The following is a 20,957-nucleotide window of genomic DNA, read 5'->3' on the forward strand; positions in this document are numbered from 1 at the left end:
TTTTTAAATTTGATAAGAAGCTTTTTTGTTAAATATTTGTTTGTTTTGATATTGTGACACAGTGATGACTGCTGTACACATAATTTGACTATTTAAACTATAAAATAAAGGCAACAGTAGTATACCGCTGCTCAAATCTCATAAATCCATGGACAAAAAACAAAATCGGGGTAACAAACCAAAACTGAGGGAAACGAAATAAATATAAGAGGAGAACAACGACACAACATTAAAATGTAACACACACAGAAACGGACTAAGCATTAGACAAAATCCTATGAGAATGACAAATATAACATCAAAACCAAATACATGAATTCGGGATAAATAAGTACCGTGACACGTCTTATAGTAATGTGAATTCACATTTAATGGTTTAAACCATTAAACCTGTTTTGTTTACGCATCGTTGTAAATTTAAAGGAATTACAAGTTAGAGGTTTAGTGCTATAAAACCAGGTTCAATCAACCATTTTCTACATTTGAAAATGCCTGTTCTAAGTCAGGTTGTTGTCCATTCGTTTGATGTGTTTTATCATTTGATTTTGCCATTTGATTCCGTTTTGAATTTTCCTCGGAGTTCAGTATTTTTCTGATTCTACTTAACGAAAGTATCCTAAAAAAAAGTTTGTTTATAGTCATGATAGTATTTGACAAAAGGTACTAAAAGGTGATTGTTTAATACCTGTAAGACTTTCTAACATAAAAGGCTACTTTAAGCTTTTACTCATAATGAATATAGCACCGATTAAATCAGATAACTTCCTTGAATGACAAAGTATTTAATTCTGTAAACGTTAGTATCACCATAGTCTAATGAGTATTTATATTACATATGCTGATTTGAAAAACACTTAGACACATCCTATATTATTTAGTTTGTATGTACATTTATCTGTGGTAATTTTCCTGAAGATTTCATGTCACTTCGTCTCGGTGATTGAATGTCATTTCTCCTCGGTGACACCAGATCGCTATTTTGTTTTATTAATAATGCTTCACTTGGTTTAAGGTATGTTTTTGAGTATTCTCTCTTTTCTGAAGGCGACGGAGCTAATTTTGAAGAATGTTGTCTCGCTTCTTGAGCTTCTGCAATCAGGTGTCTTTTTAATCTTCTCTCGCCATCTATAAGTTCCCTGTTGGTTTAAATGAAATATTAAAAGTATACTGAATATATATTATGAATCAACCCATGATTAAATATTTTTGCCTTCAACTATTATTACTTTGCTAGAAATGTCTCGCGGATTCAATGGCACTTGTTGATGTTTTGATAAATGCATATATTTCATTGTTTTGTAGTAACGAGAAAAACTGTATCCATACAAACAACTTTTTGGTAGTTTTAATCACAAATATGTTGTAAAATGTTTATTAATTTGTAAAATGTTCACGATTTAGATTTCTTTAGTGAATTTTGCATATATACCCTCGTGTATCTAAAATAGCGCTCCACAATTTCAATGATGAAGCTTCATGTTCAAAGATATGAATAAAACAAAAACAACAATAACTGCTAAAAATACATTCCAGAGTTTTAAAAACAAATTAATGAATCAAAATGGCGAGGCATCATTATATCATATAAATCAGCAAGAAATAACTAAACTTTACACACGTTGGTAGTGGCTTTACTTCAAAATCATACATCTATTGTGAACGTGAAAGCACATTTAACATGTTTAAACTTTTTTGGATTCGAGCGTCACTGATGAGTCTTTGAAGACGAAACGCGCGGTTGGCGTATATACTAAATTTAGTCCTGGTATCTATGATGAGTTAATTTGCATATATTTCTATTTTAACATTTATTTATCAAACATGTATTTCAAAATATGCAAACAGACTTTAAATATTACAGCAAAATACCTGGAGTCTACAGGTAAATGTAATGTCTTTGGTTAGCTTGAACCGTGCAGTCATTACTAAGTTATTTATACTACCCTCTTTTAAGAGTAGACTAGTCCGAGAGATAAACAATCTCTCTTTCGTTAGGACGAGACTTCTTCGAAAGGAGGTTTGTACAGTTTACCTTAAAATGATGTTTTCACGGTTCAGCTAACAAACAAGCTAGCAAAAGATATAACCTTTGCCTATACACTCAAAGCATTTTGCTATAAGAGGGAAGATCTACAAGAGTTGATAGACAATACGCTCTTCTAGAATATATGATTTACTTTTCCTCTTTTTCTAGTAATATTACGTATCTACTGTACAATGTTTCTATCATGCAAAATAGCGATACACAAGAATGTGTCCCCAGTACACGGATGCCCCACTCGCACTATAATTTTCTATGTTCAGTGGACCATGGAATTGGGGTCAAAACTCTTATTTGGCATTAGAATAAGAAAGATCATATCATAAAAAACATGTGTACTAATTTTCAAGTTGATTGGACTTCAACTTTATCTAAAACTACCTTGACCAAAAGCTTTAACCTGAAGCGAGACGAACAGACGAACGGACGGACGAACTTACAGACGGACGTACAGGTAAGAAAACATAATGCCCCTCTACTATCGTAGGTGGGGCATAACAAAGCAAAAGATGCGTATAACTATATTTTAAATATGTGATTGAATTGTGATAATAATAGCAATCTATCTATTCAACACTAAGAAGCAAAGCATTTATATATAAGCGTTGTATGGTCATAAGCGCTATTGTTACCCTGATCTTTTCTTGGATATAATATTTTCTATTCGTTTTCTCTCACTTTCAATTTTTGTCCGACTGCATAGCAAAGATAATCAAAAATAATAAAGTAAATGATGAATCAAAATGAAACAAACACTGTTTAAAGATTTCAAAATTGAGAGATTACATGGGTGCTCTGTTCCCCTTGTCGAGCACGTGTGATTCCCGGAACTTGGTAGGATTCGAATTTCTCTTTTTCTTGTTATAAAATGTACTTTTTGCAGATTTTCTTTACGTTAATAAACTTTTTTTTTTTGTCATGACACATTCCTTTTTCTTTGATTTATGAGTTTAAAATATCTCCTTGGAATCTTTCGTAACTTTTTGTGACTCTTTAAAATTATGCGTATCCTTATCATATGCAGTCTCAGGAATCAATAATGTCTGTTAAGTTTCATTTGTTTTAGCTGTAAATGTTTTCACCCAACAGTGTAACCAAATATGTTGAAATGAACCAACATCAGCTCTAATTACCAATACAAATGTTCCGTAATGACCTTATGTCCAATAATATTTGTCAATTATTAATAAAAACCAATTGGAAATCGTACAAAGAGGCTTAATTATATGATATTCCCTTGAATATAGAACATTTACATCGTTAAAGAAATTCTACTACATCATGAATAATCAATTGGGTTTCATTTGAACGATTAAAAGATGAAAGTGTCATATCCCAGACTATTTTTTTTTCTACAAAATAAAACCCTTGCTAAAATTCTCTGAAAGAAAGAATTTCAAAACATTTTACCAAAACGTACAGAATCTATTACACTAGATTCGATTGAGTCACATAAAACAGAATAGACATAAGTGAAAAAACTTTAAATTTAAGAGAAAAATGGCTAATAAAATAATCTGGTTATGTATTTGTCATTGTTATTTTTTTGTAGTTTTTAGAGCTGTTTGTAATTTTTCTACTTTTTAGCGGGTTTTTCTATTTCATTTTTTTTTCAAATTTATTGGATGCTGTGTGACATTAACTGTATTTTGAAATATGTTATATGAGTTTGTGTTTGTCTTTTATAATGATATAGATTGTACATTATTTTGTTTTTATTTTTTGCTGTTTGATTAATTTAACATGTTATAATTGTTATACTAAGTACATAGTAATATTTTATAAAAAGTACTTACATTAGGTCAACATCACCATCTCTATTAGTATCTAGATAACCCATGACTGTATCTAAAGCACTAGTACTAATTGGATAACCTTCCCTCTAAAAGTCAATTAAACAAATCAATGTTACACTTTATAACACTGACCAGAAGAGTATTCTATCTCATTTACAGTAAATTCAGAAATTATTGCAATGTCTTTATTGATGCAAAATTAGAAGGATCATTTCACAGTAATAACAAATTGCATTTATATTTTAAGTTATCATTGCGTTAGTTAGATAGCGCATTTTTACCAGTAATCAGTGTTTCTCAATTATAAAAAGTAAAAATCCCAAAAATACTGTACTCCAATGAAAATTTAAAAAAAAATGTCCCTGGTCAAATAGCATAATCAAAAGCTGGAACACATCAAACGAATGAACAACAATTGGAATATTGGTTCAGGTATTTTCTTATGTAGAAAATGGTGGATTAAATCTGATTTTATAGCTAGCTAAACCTCTCACTTGTATGACATAACAGATCCACGTATTAATTTCTACAGAAAGTTAGCAATAGTGTGATGGCGGATATCCTGAATGTTTATTTATATTTGAATTGAAGGATGTTTTATTGATTTGGCTCTTCTATATTCGGATTAAAGCGTTCATGATGAAAGTATTTCCAGAAAAGTGCTTCGGACGAATGAAATTATACATGTTATAATGTGTTGTTTTCATTTTTACCGACATTTATCATCAAAAAATTAACATTAAGCTTGAATGATACGACTTTAACATACTATAGGTCAAGCCTCAGGGTCTAGAAATGAGGGGAATAAGTTAAAGTTAACACAAACTACCATTTTTAGGTCTGATACAACTGAGGTAAAACTAAAAACATCAAAGACCACTTTAAGCAAAGGAAAAATAACATCACTAACATGTTGCGAGTTAAATGTGTGTGTTGTGAACTCAAATATCTGATATTTAATCTCAAAAGTGTGTACTTAAAAAGCTCCTCAAACGACTTTGTGAAAAAAGTCCACATCAGAAAAGGTAAAAACCTACACTGCAAATTGATGGACTATTTTCTGAATATATGGAGGTTTGTGTATCGAGATTGTTTGGTAGATTTATTGGTGTTTAACATCACTTTCATAACAAAGGTGCTATTTTGTGACGCTCAGTTTTATTGTTGGAGAAGTCCGGAGCTCCACGAGAGAACAATCGACTTTCGGTAGGAAAACTTACATGACGGGTGCCACATGTGGAGTTGATCTGCTTACCCTTTCGGAGTACCTGAGATCACCCCTAGTTTTTTGGTGGGGTTCGTGTTGTTTATTCTTTAGTTTTCTATGTTGTGTCATGTGTGCTGTTGTTTGTTTGTCTTTTTCATTTTTAGCCATGGCGTTGTCAGTTTGATTTAGATTTATGAGTTTGACTGTCCCTTTGGTATCTTTCGTCCTTCTTTTACAATAGAAGTAGACCGCACCTTTCACGTGCCGGATTCGAACTTTCAACCTCAGAGTTGACAGGTTAGTGATACAGTAGATCGACTTCCAAGACCACACAACCACCAAGGCCTCTATATATCGAGATTACGAGGGTGCACACTAACACAAAGCAACGTTTTCATTTTCAATTTTTCACGGTTTGAATACAGTACTTCTAAGATCTTGGTAATTAAACTTACTTCAAAGGCAAAATGTAGCTCCTCTCTTGAAAGAGAATTACTGTTGTCTTTGTCAAATTTTAAAAACATGTCAATTGTCCTCATATGTTCCTTCATGAAATATAAAATTCTGATTGGATCAATGTTAAACACATTTTTCGAGTCAATGTTAGATACCACGCCCTTTCTAACCGGAAGTGAAATATCATATCTAGCCATGAAAAGCCTTTCGTCCTGTATATTTTCCAGCAATGGATCAAACTCCTTATCAACAACGATACCCTGAAAATATTCAAAACATCATATGATAGATTTGCATTGAGGAAAATATGTCATATAATTTGTAAAAATATCTTTATCTTATATATACGTCATTGTCGGAACAGTATACTTGTACATTTAGCAAATTCTAAATAATGAAACAAAATATTTAATATTCGTAGAAATATCACGTGATTTATACCAGGTACGTTCTTTTCCAAATTTTTGAAGTGCCAAATACATCAAGGCGTTGTCAGTTTAATTATTTTCTACTTATGACATTGAATCTCCGTTTTGTATAGTTCGCCTCTCTTTGACAGTGGATAAAAGAGCTTATCACATGTTTGCTATGAAGACCCTGGATTTTGCATATGCAGCAACCGCAGATATGTCGTACTAATATCATGTCATGTTCAAATAACTGGTTAGTGTGCCCTGTTATAACTTAATTGTTGTTTTGAATACAAATTAAAAAAAATAGAAATAGATAAATACGAATTCAGAACAAACATATAAACATACCTCCATATCTAATTCCTTTAGTCCACATTCCTTTGAGGTTGATATCCGTTGGAGAATAATGCTGGTCATTGGAGCTGTGATTGGATTTTGAGCGAGCTGTGGATTTTAAGTTTTATAAATGTTAAATCGATAATATTCAGATAACAAAGGGCTTCATGATAAAAATGATTCATAACAGTGCACATTGTGTATGGTGTGTTTATGTTTCGAAATGACCATATGTTTGGGGACTGAGTACTTATGACAATTCATTGATTAACAATGGTCGTGAAAAAAACATGAGGATAAGGGCAGACACACAATTTTCTATTGCTGTTTTAAGTCTGGAGTTTCTTTTCTTTTAAGTTGCTTTGAATGATTTCTTCTTAGAGCCTGGTATATCTTCTCATATAGTTTGGGGTTTATTTATTATTGATGACTGTTCACAGACCTGTAGTTGTTAATAACCTTGTCATTTCGACTTAGCTCAATTGGTTTCTCATTGACAATTTTATCATATTCGTGTATGTTTAAATAGTAAGAGACATATATACACATGGAAAAAAGTATTGCAACACCTTGATTTGTTAAAACTTGAAAAATCAGCCTCTTGTTTTAGATGAAATATCATAAAATATGTGTATAATATTATTGAAACATAGTTTATGATAACATTGGCATTGAAACGAACAAAAAATGTTTGAAAAAAAAATGATTTATATAACCACAATTTTAATAACAAAATGAAGTGTTTTTTGTACAAAAAAATGCATTTTACAACTTTTACTGTAGTCGAACTTTACAATGTCAGACATTTCAAAATTAATCTTCAGATGACTGTTCACATCATGGTTGATAGTTATATGCCAAAGAATTAGTACTTTGTGCGCAGCCTCCATTCAATCGGATAACCGCATCTTAACGTCTTCTGATTCCTGCCATAAATCGACTAATTTTTTGCTAAGGTAGCAGCAACCATTTCTGATGAAGGGCATTGTTTATTTCATGATGTGTTTGAACTGGGGTGTCCTTTCGCGCACTTTCCGCTCAATAGTGTCCCATATATGCTCGATATGGTTCAAAGTCGGGCTACGATCGGGCCAAGGAAGATGAACCAAATTCCATTTGAACATTGGATCTTACTCCACGATGCTAATTTCCAACTTTGGCGAGCTCTGCACTACATTAGATACGGAAAACTGTGTGTCTGTTCGTTAGCAAAGGTCTCCGAAATGGTCTTATCGCACGATAACCAGTAGCGATGAGTTGATCTCGAACAGATCTTGTTAAAAGGCTCCTGTATGGCCACCACTCTCTTTTTAGGGTTGTATTGTATGCAATGGGTTTCCTTCTGACCAACCTTCATTATGCTTGATTTTCTCTAGCAAATGGTATAGAGGGTCTTCATTATCTCGGAAGGTCTTTAACAGCGTTTATTGTCTGATTTTTATTCTCAAAACGACTTATAGTGGAATGGTGATGACCAATAATACGTGCAGTTGTTACAGCGACATCCCTGCTTTTCTTATGCTGATAATCTGCCATCTTGCTGCAGTTAAGAGTTGTCAGGGACCCATTACAAGGTGTCAATCACATAACTTTAAAAACTTGGTTATTTAAAGTGTTGAAAACAATGAGGGTAAAAACATCTGTTTTGCTGTTTACGGGTACAGTAGCTGCATGTGCAGATAAAAACTTATCGAGTCGATATTTATTGATTAAACTCAGGTGATACTTAAATAATGTTTAACTAGTTCTATTTTACCAAATTATATCAGAAAAAAATAAAGAGTGTTTTTTTAATTTCAATTTCAATTTGGTGTTGCAATACTTTTTTTCCATGTGTATAAATAGATACAGGTATAGTAAGTTCAAATCTACTCATAGTTCTTCATTCGGCATGCCCCATATTATCATTTATTATCAATTAATTGCCAGATTTTAAAGACAAGGTAAAAAGTTTCAGATTTTTATTTGACAAGATCAACAACTGACTCACCCGTATTGTTGAAAGTGATTTATTTCCGCAAACTCCTTTCAGCAGTTCAAACATGGCCGGATTATGTATTCTGTTGTTAGCTAGGTCGATAGTAGAAAGGGTTGTGTTATGAACTAATGCGTGGCCCAATGCTGCACAACCTTCAAAGGCAAAACCATTCCATGCCACTTGAAGATTTAATAATTTTGTGTTTTTCTGAAATTATGATTCTATTTATTACTGGTTGAAATACGTTATATTGCATGATGTTGTCTAAACGTTTAACTCAAACTCTGTCTTTCATATCATTATTTCAATTCTACCTGTCCAGTTCTATATTTGATATTCATTTGTTTTTATTTGTAAAAATGAACTCTAAAATAAAGGGGGAAATTTGATACCAGTATCTAAGAAAAATCAACACTTCAAATTGCCATATGCTGTGTGCTAATTGCCTGCGTTGATGACAGATCTCTGTTATATTTTTCATAGCCTTTTACAGCTTCGAGACGATTGAGAGTTTTTTTATACTGCAACTACCTGTGTTTATTTCGTAGCTATATTTTGTATAATGTCAATTTCATCATGGAAAAAAGTAAAATCACAAAAATACTGAACTCAGAGGAAAATCAATTCGAAAACTCCATAATCCCATGGCAAAATCAAATACTTTCTCCACAATCAGGGGTCCATTAAAGGATGAAAATATATTTGAAATGTGTGTTCCACTTTAAAAATCTATCAATGTATTAAATTAAGTTGCAGTATAAAACAATATAAGGTCAATGTCATAAAAATATAAACTGTTTTGTACTCGGCGCAAAACTGGGAAACCTCGCTCTTCCCCAGTTCCTCAGCCTCATACACAAAACTTTATATTTTGCTGACATTGACCTTATATTGTATATGTATTTTGATATCTCATTTTTAACTTTTTAAAGGTTTTACAAATGATTGTTTAAATTGCTACTTAACAAACTAAAATCATGAATAAGAACATTTTTTTATTTTTTTTTTGGGGGGGGGGAATCATAGCATATCTACATCTTAATGAACATTAAATACATTGAACACAAATTTACTCAATAAATTTTACCATTTTATGAAAAAAAATGGAATAAACTAAGACGCCGGACTTTTCCGATGTTCGCATCGATTAAGAAGAAACAAATTAAGGTAACAGACTGAAGATGGGATATTCGCATGAACTCTAAAAAAAGGTGAAAAAAAAAAACAGAAATACCGAACTCCAAGTAAAATTAAAAACGGAGAGTCAAAATAAAAGCTCAAACACATCAAACAAATGGAAATGAACCACAATCAAGTACGTTGAAAGGAAAATTGTCTCCTTCTATTGCATACTTAAGCATTTACCTCTAACCCTCTCGCTATACCAATGGCACCATTACCACGAAGGTGATTCCAGCTAAGGTCAAGAGTAGTTATCATTTCATTGTCCTCTGAAATTAAAATAAGTATTTAAATTATTTTATGATAAAATATATGCAAGATTTTAAAAAAAAAATAGTATATTTTCTGAAATTATGAAATGTATCATATAGCAATGATGTCTTCTTTTTTATAGTTATAAGTTAAAATCATGCTCCATGCAAAACATTGTTGCATTACACCTTTATTTGCCTGAAATTTTACAATCTAAAAGAACAAAATTTGTTAGCATTGTATTGTATTGTGGGTAAACTTTTATGTCAGCAAACTCTACTTTTTTGGCTCTCCAGCTGTATTTCTTTCATTCGTTGTCATTCAGAAAAGCAAATATGATACCTACTCAAAGCATTTCCAATCAAAATGCCGCTATCTCCTAGCTTATTTTTTGACAAATCCAAATTACTTATGCTCTCATTGTGCTGAAAAAAAAATAAAATCATTACTCGACTTCTTCTTTCAATCGTTTACACAAAAAAATGTATATAACCTTATATATCATATGTGGTAGGGTGGTAAAGATCACTTTGGGCTGTACATGTGAAGTTGGCACGATTGGAACTGGAGCATTGGAAGAACAAACCAATAATTAGAAGAAATTACAATACTCGGTTTAATTGGGACAACGTATGTCAGTTAGTTGGTATACGCCTAGTATATACAATGTATGTTTGTATCTATTGATAGAACTTCTCTGTCGTATAATTGTACAATCTAAACGCACAATTATAGTGAGAATGTTGGAGAACGGTTTGTTTGTAAGATTTTTGTTGAATTGTGCCAACATGCGATGATGTACATCGTTATATGTATATTGTAAATTTAATGTATAATTCATGATCGTTATTATGACATAGGTGGCGGCATACATCGGAAGTATGAATCTTCAATGGTTTTTTTTTTATTTTTTACTTCTTACCATCAAAAGGTTCATTTCATTTTGGGGCTAACCTTACATTATAAACATGATACAAGTAACTCCTCAAGCGTAATGATGTATTTTTTAATGACGCACATGTGTTTTAATTTTTATTTTAAATTAGAATGTTGGTTAAACAAAAATTGTATGCAAACGGTGTTACACATATTCTAAAATGTTAAATCACTTAACATAAATGAAATACCTCGATAATCATTGCCACGTATGGGGCATCTTTGTCGTCAAAATGATTATCTACAATGTAAAAAAAGCTTGTGTTAAAAAAAAGAAACATACATATACCTGTGTTGTCAAATGGTAGGGTATTGGTGTGGTAAACACAAATTTAGCATGTTTGGTGAAACTGTGCAATGTGTGTTATTCAAGACTGTTGTTTGTTTTCGTTACTATTTATAGTCGGGGAGTGGGGGAGGGGGTGATGGAGTGATGTTTTGTTCTTCTTTGACTGATTGTAGTTGTTCCTTTGTATTTTATTTTTTGTTTCCTCATTAATAGGTTTCTTTATGCATGATTTTTTAGTAATTATAATAAAAGGCTTGAATTAAGACATTATGGAAAATGGTGTTCTTCCTTGAATTGGTTCCCTCTTTTATAGTTAAATTGTGTTAACCAAAGCGCTTCCTTTTGTATTGTTCTATTAACACATGTATTTTTTTAATTGAAGGCAGAGCGTGGTTGTCCGTTTAAGGTGGTACCCAACACTTTCACTAAAAATAATTTGGCTCGTTTAATTTTCATAAAATTTTGTCAAAGTATTTACTTTGACCCTTTAACAAAAATATTAAAATATAAAACATTTTGAACCAACCGTTTTGTCAGAAAAATTACACTGGTTATATAGCAATTTGACAAACACCAATTTTGATCATTGAGAATCTTAATATTCCTTTTACAACACAACGTTGTTAAAACGTTTAGCTGACTTTACAGAGTTATCTCCCTGTAGTGTTAGGTACCACCTTAAAAACTAAACTGGTATCACAAAGAGTTTATTGTGGTACTTTTGTACATTGTTCTATGCGTGTTTCGATTGCTTTGAATTTAGAATTCATCTAAATCAATTTTCCAAAGAAATTGTCTTCGTTTATCCTTTTTTTTTCAATATCAACGTTAACATACCGCTTATATCTAGTTTCCGTAATGTATTACTTTTGCTGAGGAATTCTGCTAGGGTTCGTATTGGTGCGCCGCTTAATCCACAGCGTCTTAATGTCTAGAAAAAAGAACAAATCATTAACAATTTAGAATTCATTATCATTTACTATATTACAATAATCTATGCTCCAAATTTTTACTTTATTTCAAAACTTATATGTTTTTTCAAGGGAAGCGACTCCTATATAAGACAAATTGTATATCTGCCCGTTCGTCACAACTCGGCCGTTTCCGTATCCTTATCTAACAGAAGGAGAGTAGCGGAGTCACTCGAGGATTGCCGATTATATATCTGCCTATACATCATGTACAAACCGGATGAAAGGAGTATCATATGATGATTAGAATATCCATATCGTTATAACCTACTTTGTTATCCATTTCAACATGAATGTGTAATTCACTTGCAAAGGCATTATTATTACTAGATTCCACACAGAATACCATTTTTTGTTTGAATAAATATAAGAAGATAGCACTTATAGAACTTTGTCCCCAGCTCACCTTTTAGTTCTCTGTTAATAGTTGTACAAGTATGATAACACGTAATGTTACATGTAACCTAATGCATTTTGTATATTACTTTTGTTATCACAAACAAATTCAATCATAATTTGTATGAAATTGGCTGTGGCGTGGCGAAGATTATAAAAAGGTAGACAACTCAGAAATATACAAAATATCCCTTTAAACCTAAGTTAATGTGCTCTGAAATAAAAAGTGCGTCCGTATCAGGCGTAGATTAAAAATACTGATAACTTACCAATGTAGATATTGTTTTGTTTGTCCTGAGTATTTCCGAGATGTATTGGATATCCCTAGCTGTCAAACTGTTACCAGAAAAGTTTATCTCCATTAAATCTACATCGTTCTAAAACAGTGATATAACAACTAAATATAAGATTATACCGTATGTAACGAAAATCTCAAAGAATTGTATACTTAAAATTGTGTATATCAAGCTTAAACCAAGTTACCAAACAAACCACCGATATGAGATTTCAACACGACTGAACTTTTACATTGATGGTATGGTGCTTTTATCAAGATATAGTACATGTATTTTATTGTAATGGTCCGAAAAGTGTGTGTTTTTATATGTATTGTAGGTAAACGTAGAGGTTTTCTGCTTTTGCAAACTGTACAATGACTGCCAATAGTATTCGGAATTTCTGAAACTTCGTAATGAATTTGGCCTTCAATTAATTGTTATTCGACCGCGACTGAGAGGTCCTGTGTAGACAAATGGTGCCACAATCTTGTGTTATAAGTAATAAGCCTGGTATATTTGATGAGGTCTTTTTGTCGGTTATCAGCATACTATATACTACATTGCCCTATTGTTACTATTTCTAGTCATGTCATTGCATAGCTTTGGTGACTAAGTGGTCTAGGCAATTAAAATACTGTATCATAAGCCTGTCAACATTGTGATTGTGAATTCGAATTCCGCATGTAGCAGCTGCAGAATCCAATCTTAGTCGACTAAGATTTTAACTATTCGTACCAAATGAGTATTCCATCTTTTTCTACCAATAAAAAAGGTACATTTAGCCACGAAATAGCCAATAGTGTTGAAAGTTGCGTTTAAACCCAATATCAATCAATCAAATTCCCGAACTATCTCATTACCTTTAATATTTCTGAATTATAATTGATTATAAGATACTTAGAAGTAATAAAACCGGCTATGGAAAGACAAAACCATGGATTCTGTAAATAATAACAATGTGAAGACTGATTAGAATTTGGATAAGGTACAAAAGGTGGGTATATGAAAGTCTGGGGATAGTTTACAGTACAGAAATATTGGTCCAAGAGTACAGAAATTATAATTATGAATATAAAATTGAGAATGGAATAAAATGAATAAGAAAAATATAGAATGGAGAAAATATGGTGTTAGGATATAAAGAATAGAGAATAATGGACAAAACAAATAAAGAATAAAAAAAACGGTCTAAAAGATTGAGGAATATAATACAAATGAAGACCCCTTCCCCGTTCCACCCATCAAGATACTTATCAATGTCTGTGAAAACTTTTTTGATGTCTTTGAAAAAGGTATATGTATCTTATATATTAAGAGTTCATAAATGTCTCTAATCACAAAAACACAGTTCATATCACTTATAATCTCTAAACACAGACCGCTCATATTACTTTTTTTAAAATCTCTAAACAAAAGCAGAATATATTAAATATCAAAATCCACTAATCGTAGAATTAGTTACATCACATTATATAAGAGAAAAAGTGTAAATACCGATATAACTCAAAATTGATAGACAATCAAGGTTGGATTTGAAATAATGGTATTTGTTTACGGACATTGCATATTTGATATAGCCCAGTATTCAGTGCATATGACCAAATTAATTCAAGTACCTTTTTTTTATCTTGTATCATAAGAATACAAAATTGTAGTTTTGTTGCTAATGAAACAACTCTTCACTAGACATTAACAACTATAGTTCACAGTATGGCTTTCAACAAAGAGCAAAACCCATACCGCATAGTCGCAGGCAGCTATAAAAGGTGCAATGACAAATGTAAAACAATTCAAACCAGAAAACTAATGGCCTGCTTTGAAAAAGAAAACAATGAACTCAATACAAATATGATATAAAGCAACAAACGAAAATCCTTATAGTACATGATCCTGACTTAGGAATTACACATACAGAATGTGGCGATATCTTTTATTGTCATTTTGTTAGCGTCACCAGCAGAAGCTGGAAATGCTTATTCATCATTGATACTTGGGTTCACCGTTAACACATTGAAAAGAAAGAAGGGAAATAACTCTTCAGGACATAAGGGAAATAACTCTTCAGGAGATAAGGGAAATAACTCTTCAGGAGATAAGGGAAATAACTCTTCAGGAGATAAGGGAGATAACTATTCAGGAGATAAGGGAAATAACTCTTCAGGAGATAAGGAAGATAACTCTTCAGAACATAAGGGAGATAACTCTTCAGGAGATAAGGGAAATAACTCTTCAGGACATAAGGGAGATAACTCTTTAGGAGATAAGGGAGATAACTCTTCAGGAGATAAGGGAGATAACTCTTCAGGAGATAAGGGAAATAACTCTTCAGGAGATAAGGAAGATAACTCTTCAGAACATAAGGAAGATAACTCTTCAGGACATAAGGGAAATAACTCTCCAGGAGATGAGGGAAATAACTCTTCAGGACATAAGGGAAATAACTCTTCAGGACATAAGGGAAATAACTCTTCAGGAGATAAGGGAAATAACTCTTCAGGAGATAAGGGAAATAACTCTTCAGGAGATAAGGGAGATAACTATTCAGGAGATAAGGGAAATAACTCTTCAGGAGATAAGGGAAATAACTCTTCAGGAGATAAGGGAGATAACTCTTCAGAACATAAGGCAGATAACTCTTAAGGACATAAGGGAAATAACTCTTCAGGAGATAAGGAAGATAACTATTCAGGACATAAGGGAGATAACTCTTCAGAACATAAGGGAAATAACTCTTCAGGAGATAAGGGAAATAACTCTTCAGGAGATAAGGGAAATAACTCTTCAGGAGATAAGGGAAATAACTCTTCAGGAGATAAGGAAGATAACTATTCAGGACATAAGGGAAATAACTCTTCAGGAGATAAGGGAGATAACTCTTCAGGAGATAAGGGAAATAACTCTTCAGGACATAAGGGAAATAACTCTTCAGGAGATAAGGGAGATAACTCTTCAGGAGATAAGGGAAATAACTCTTCAGGAGATAAGGGAAATAACTCTTCAGGAGATAAGGAAGATAACTCTTCAGAACATAAGGAAGATAACTCCTAAGGACATAAGGGAAATAACTCTTCAGGAGATAAGGGAAATAACTCTTCAGGACATAAGGGAGATAACTCTTCAGGAGATAAGGGAAATAACTCTTCAGGAGATAAGGGAAATAACTCTTCAGGAGATAAGGAAGATAACTCTTCAAGAGATAAGGGAAATAACTCTTCAGGACATAAGGGAAATAACTCTTCAGGAGATAAGGGAGATAACTCTTCAGGAGATAAGGGAAATAACTCTTCAGGAGATAAGGGAGATAACTCTTCAGGAGATAAGGGAAATAACTCTTCAGGAGATAAGGGAAATAACTCTTCAGGAGATAAGGAAGATAACTATTCAGGACATAAGGGAGATAACTCTTCAGGAGATAAGGGAGATAACTCTTCAGGAGATAAGGGAAATAACTCTTCAGGACATAAGGGAAATAACTCTTCAGGAGATAAGGGAGATAACTCTTCAGGAGATAAGGGAAATAACTCTTCAGGAGATAAGGGAAATAACTCTTCAGGAGATAAGGAAGATAACTATTCAGGACATAAGGGAGATAACTCTTCAGGAGATAAGGGAAATAACTCTTCAGAACATAAGGAAGATAACTCTTCAGGAGATAAGGGAGATAACTCTTCAGGAGATAAGGGAAATAACTCTTCAGAACATAAGGAAGATAACTCTTCAGGAGATAAGGGAAATAACTCTTCAGGACATAAGGGAAATAACTCTTCAGGAGATAAGGGAGATAACTCTTCAGGAGATAAGGGAGATAACTATTCAGGAGATAAGGGAGATAACTCTTCAGGAGATAATGGAGATAACTCTTCAGAAGATAAGGGAGATAACTCTTCAGGAGATAAGGGAAATAACTCTTCAGGAGATAAGGGAGATAACTCTTCAGGAGATAAGGGAAATAACTCTTCAGGAGATAAGGGAAATAACTCTTCAGGAGATAAGGAAGATAACTATTCAGGACATAAGGGAGATAACTCTTCAGGAGATAAGGGAGATAACTCTTCAGGAGATAAGGGAAATAACTCTTCAGGAGATAAGGAAGATAACTCTTCAGGAGATAAGGGAAATAACTATTCAGGAGATAAGGGAAATAACTCTTCAGGACATAAGGGAGATAACTCTTCAGGACATAAGGGAGATAACTCTTTAGGAGATAAGGGAGATAACTCTTCAGGAGATAAGGGAAATAACTCTTCAGGAGATAAGGGAAATAACTCTTCAGGAGATAAGGAAGATAACTATTCAGGACATAAGGGAGATAACTCTTCAGGAGATAAGGGAAATAACTCTTCAGAACATAAGAAAAATAACTCTTCAGGAGATAAGGGAGATAACTCTTCAGGAGATAAGGGAAATAACTCTTCAGAACATAAGGAAGATAACTCTTCAGGAGATAAGGGAAATAACTCTTCAGGACATAAGGGAAATAACTCTTCAGGAGATAAGGGAGATAACTCTTCAGGAGATAAGGGAGATAACTATTCAGGAGATAAGGGAGATAACTCTTCAGGAGATAATGGAGATAACTCTTCAGAAGATAAGGGAGATAACTCTTCAGGAGATAAGGGAAATAACTCTTCAGAACATAAGGAAGATAACTCTTCAGGACATAAGGGAAATAACTCTTCAGGAGATAAGGGAGACAACTCTTATGATTTGCAGGTATGATTTTCATTATTGATTTTTAGGTCAAATATATAATCAGGCAAATTATTGAAACAACGTGTCCCGGCGTAAAAGGGTGATTTGGACTATTAAAGGTAACTTGTTGTTATAGGTTAGATTTCGGTCATTGTTGCGAAATCGTGGCTTATGTGAATAGTCAAGATGTCCTACTTAGATCAATTCAAAATAGGTGCTATTAAAAAAGATTGAGAACGTCAAGTTAATCTCTTCAAGACCTATTATTAAAATATAATAATTCCTGTACTTATTCTTTATATTAAGTAGTTAAAAGTTTATAGCTAACACCCTGTTTCGTTGGGATTAGATATTATTCATAATCACTGTTTGTTGAAATTGACCTTTTTTTCGAAAGAAAAAGATAATACATACTAATACTAATAAGTGGGCCACTTAAACGTAATCCAATATTTGTCCATGTTAATATAAACTGAGTCTCAATAAAAACGCAATGTACATGGCTTGACTGTTTTTATTTAAATAATGCGAGATGATTTCCCATTTGCACCGGTTTATATCTTTGACCTCTTTTGTATTATAAAACTACAGGGTAATGGGTTCAATTGGATACATGTACAACATACAGGTTTGTGTATTTCGAAAAGATGTCAAAATTATTTAGCTTAAGGTGGTACCCAACACTTGTACTAAAATTAATTTGGCTCGTTTAATTTTTATAAAATTTTGTGAAAGTACTTACTTTTTAACAAAAATATAAAAAATTCAAAAATTTTGAACCAACCGTTTTGTCAGAAAAATTACACTGGTTATATAGCAGTTTGACAAACACCAATTTTTATCATTGAGAAGCTTTATATTCCCTTTACAACACTACGTAATCAAAACGTTTAGCTGACTTTACAGAGTTATCTCCCTGTAGTGTTAGGTACCACCTTAACAAATCAATGTAAAGATTTAGAAACCTTAATGGTTCCTCACATTACGCACAGAGAAATTTGCCCTTTCTCGCTTTCAATTGTAAATAAAAATTAATGTCCCTGATAAGGGAGACAAACTCAAAAAAATGGATCTCTTGTTACAGAGTCAATTACAGGAATTTGCAAATAGACTATTGTTAATCGAAGACATCACCGTTTTTATGTCCTTTTTTTCGCAGACATGATTATGCATATTTTTTTTAATTTTTGCAATATTGATTAATTGTAATAAACAATAAACTGGCCCTGTGCCAATGTACTTTTAAATTGTATATTTAATTTTAAAGTCTGTAAATCAATAATTAAAAATAAAATTGTTATTTAATTAAGATTTGGATTACAGAAGTGAGGATATTACCTCAGTATATATAACTATTGAAAAATAAATAATCTGAAAACAATGGTTAATCTATGAAGATTTAGTATTATGAGTAAGGACTATTAATAGAAAAAGAATCATGCAAAGACCGCCACCTGAAATAAATAAGGGAAATTTTCTAGCAAATACCTCTCCATCCAGATGTATTTCTTTTTCCAACTGAAGTAACAAAATATGTGCGTTTTTCTTTATCAATTGGAAAATGTAATATGTTAACGAAATTTCTATAGGACGTTTCCACAAATATTCGCTTTATATGATATTCATGATTTTGTAATAGCGAAATTGGTCGTGTTTCTGTGATTGCACAATTTCATATATTTTTTATACATTTTGAATTCCGATAATTAAATTAAAAAAATAGGAGTTTATAGGGTTTTTTCTATGATAATATTAAATGAACAAGGAAGAAAAAAAAATTATATACCGAAACTGTTTGGATTCCTACAATTGAACAACATTTTTTTTTCTATAGTGAAATTGTTGAAATTGTATCCAAGACTCGTGAAAAAAACGTTGAGAACAGCACGGTCACATGACAACATTATGTCTATGAGCTGATAGACAAAACACTGTAAACCAATCAGAAGACGCGTTACATCCAAAATTAAATTTTAAAAAATACACTTATCATACACTTACTATCATCACAATGTATAACGCTCTCAGTTCTTTCGATGACAGATTCAAGTCTGTGATATCAACAATTCCAGTACCAAATTGGTTCATAACTTTCCTTGATGGTATAATTCCCAGTTGTCGACATTTTTGTTTGTATGTGTTTTTATGTTGTTCTGCAGCACTGCTATATCTCACTGGTAACATTTCTGAGAGAGAGAGAAATTGTTATGTCTATATGATAGAATTTGATGCGACTGTCATACAAGTGAGAGGTTTAGCTAGCTTTAAAACAAAGTTCAATCCACTGTTTTCTATAAAGGAATGTACCAAGTCAGAAATATGGCAGTTGTCATCCATTCGTTTGATGTGTTTGAGCTTTTGATTTTGTTATCTGATTTGGGACTTTCCTTTTTCATAAAACCAAAATAAACAAAATACGAAGTGAATAAATACAGCTATAAACAAAAACGGCATGCACTCATGGCTTACACATACTTTGGATTGAGCGTTAATTGGTGAAGGTACTTTCAGATCTCGCTTCGAACGCATGAAACAAATAAAGCGTTATTTTCATTTGATTTAAATACAATAACATTTTAACAATACACCTGTTCAATAAAGCACGATGATTAAATTTAAATGCTAAATCTTAATATTTAAATGAATTTTAGTACACGGCTTATATTTTTAAATCTGAAAACAAACACATGATACCTACTTGGCGAATTCGACACTTGATTTCTGAATAATTGTTATACGCTAATGGCCTGAAGAAACAAAATATATGACCAACATTTGAAAGTCTAACACTTATGAGTAGCCCTAAAAGGGACACCCGATCAACATTAGCACAACCTTGTATCATACTAGCTAGAAACGAAATATTGCATGCTACATGGTGTTTGCAAAATAAGTGGAGAAAGATTATCTTTATTTCTAGTGAATTGTAAATATCGTCTCGTACAACTGATATTTTCTATTTCATAGAATAATCAAAATCGGCCACTCAATTATTTATTAGTAATTCAACGGCAATATTTGTCATAGCAAATACTGCTATTTTTTGCTGGCAAAGTGCGTGACAAACAGGTATCATTTCATTATTTTAGTACACTACGTTTAACTATTGCACTAATTAAAGGGCATTACTTTATTATGATATTAAATTATCTTATGCAACACGATTCTGTTGTTCAAATAATAGATTGCTAGGTTTGGTATAGCTCCCTAGAAATAGAGCATCTTGAAATACAAACATTTGCAACTAATATATCACGTTGACATTTTCAATTGTATTTTTAAACGCGGTGTAGCCGTTAATTTTCAAAGGTGGATAGCCGCTAATTACCTTCGTCACTGTCCCATTCATATTCTTCATCAAAATTTAATTCTGCAGGTGTCTGCGCTATTCGAGATTTGTTTCTTTTCAGTAGTCTTGAAGGTGGTTTAAACGATACTCTAGAAAGGTTCCGAGAGGCTGTCCTTGATGCGACATCTTGGTGTCTCTGCTCATCTCTCTTCCGAATGTCTTCATCGTTCGGAAGATTTGTGCCAAGCCTAGAAAATGTTACAGTTGACGGCAGTCCAACGTCTGTTGCCATGTCATCGGCTTCCCCTAATTCTGGTGGAACTGCAAAAATGTAAATTACATTTAGAAACAGACTAGATTTGATTCCTCTAATTCTGGTGGAACTGAAAAAATGTAAATAGCATATAGAAACAGACTATAATATTTGATTCTTCTAATTCTGGTG

At 32.5% G+C, this 20,957-nt stretch overlaps 1 protein-coding gene across 4 annotated transcripts in view; it reads right to left on the bottom strand.

The window, feature by feature from the left end:
- Positions 1-766: 766 nt before the first annotated feature.
- The window catches only part of LOC143042779 (uncharacterized), a 30,386-nt gene continuing 10,195 nt past the window's right edge, over positions 767-20,957 (bottom strand). For 2 of the 4 annotated variants that reach the window (XM_076215237.1, XM_076215240.1), the window contains exons 2-15: positions 20,552-20,833; positions 19,225-19,409; positions 18,712-18,741; positions 12,523-12,630; positions 11,724-11,817; positions 10,789-10,838; positions 10,008-10,086; positions 9,593-9,678; positions 8,240-8,434; positions 6,262-6,357; positions 5,500-5,760; positions 3,838-3,923; positions 2,674-2,736; positions 767-1,136 (exon numbers count right to left, since the gene is read on the bottom strand). In XM_076215237.1, coding sequence (XP_076071352.1) covers positions 875-1,136; positions 2,674-2,736; positions 3,838-3,923; positions 5,500-5,760; positions 6,262-6,357; positions 8,240-8,434; positions 9,593-9,678; positions 10,008-10,086; positions 10,789-10,838; positions 11,724-11,817; positions 12,523-12,630; positions 18,712-18,741; positions 19,225-19,409; positions 20,552-20,833 — 1,877 coding nt within the window. In that variant the 3' untranslated portion in view covers positions 767-874. The remainder of the gene's footprint in view (positions 1,137-2,673; positions 2,737-3,837; positions 3,924-5,499; positions 5,761-6,261; positions 6,358-8,239; positions 8,435-9,592; positions 9,679-10,007; positions 10,087-10,788; positions 10,839-11,723; positions 11,818-12,522; positions 12,631-18,711; positions 18,742-19,224; positions 19,410-20,551; positions 20,834-20,957) is intronic. The other 2 variants (XM_076215238.1, XM_076215239.1) reach the window with 2 other exon arrangements.

Source organism: Mytilus galloprovincialis, chromosome 8, assembly GCF_965363235.1.
Source record: "Mytilus galloprovincialis chromosome 8, xbMytGall1.hap1.1, whole genome shotgun sequence".
In the NCBI taxonomy this organism is placed as follows: Eukaryota; Metazoa; Mollusca; class Bivalvia; order Mytilida; family Mytilidae; genus Mytilus; species Mytilus galloprovincialis.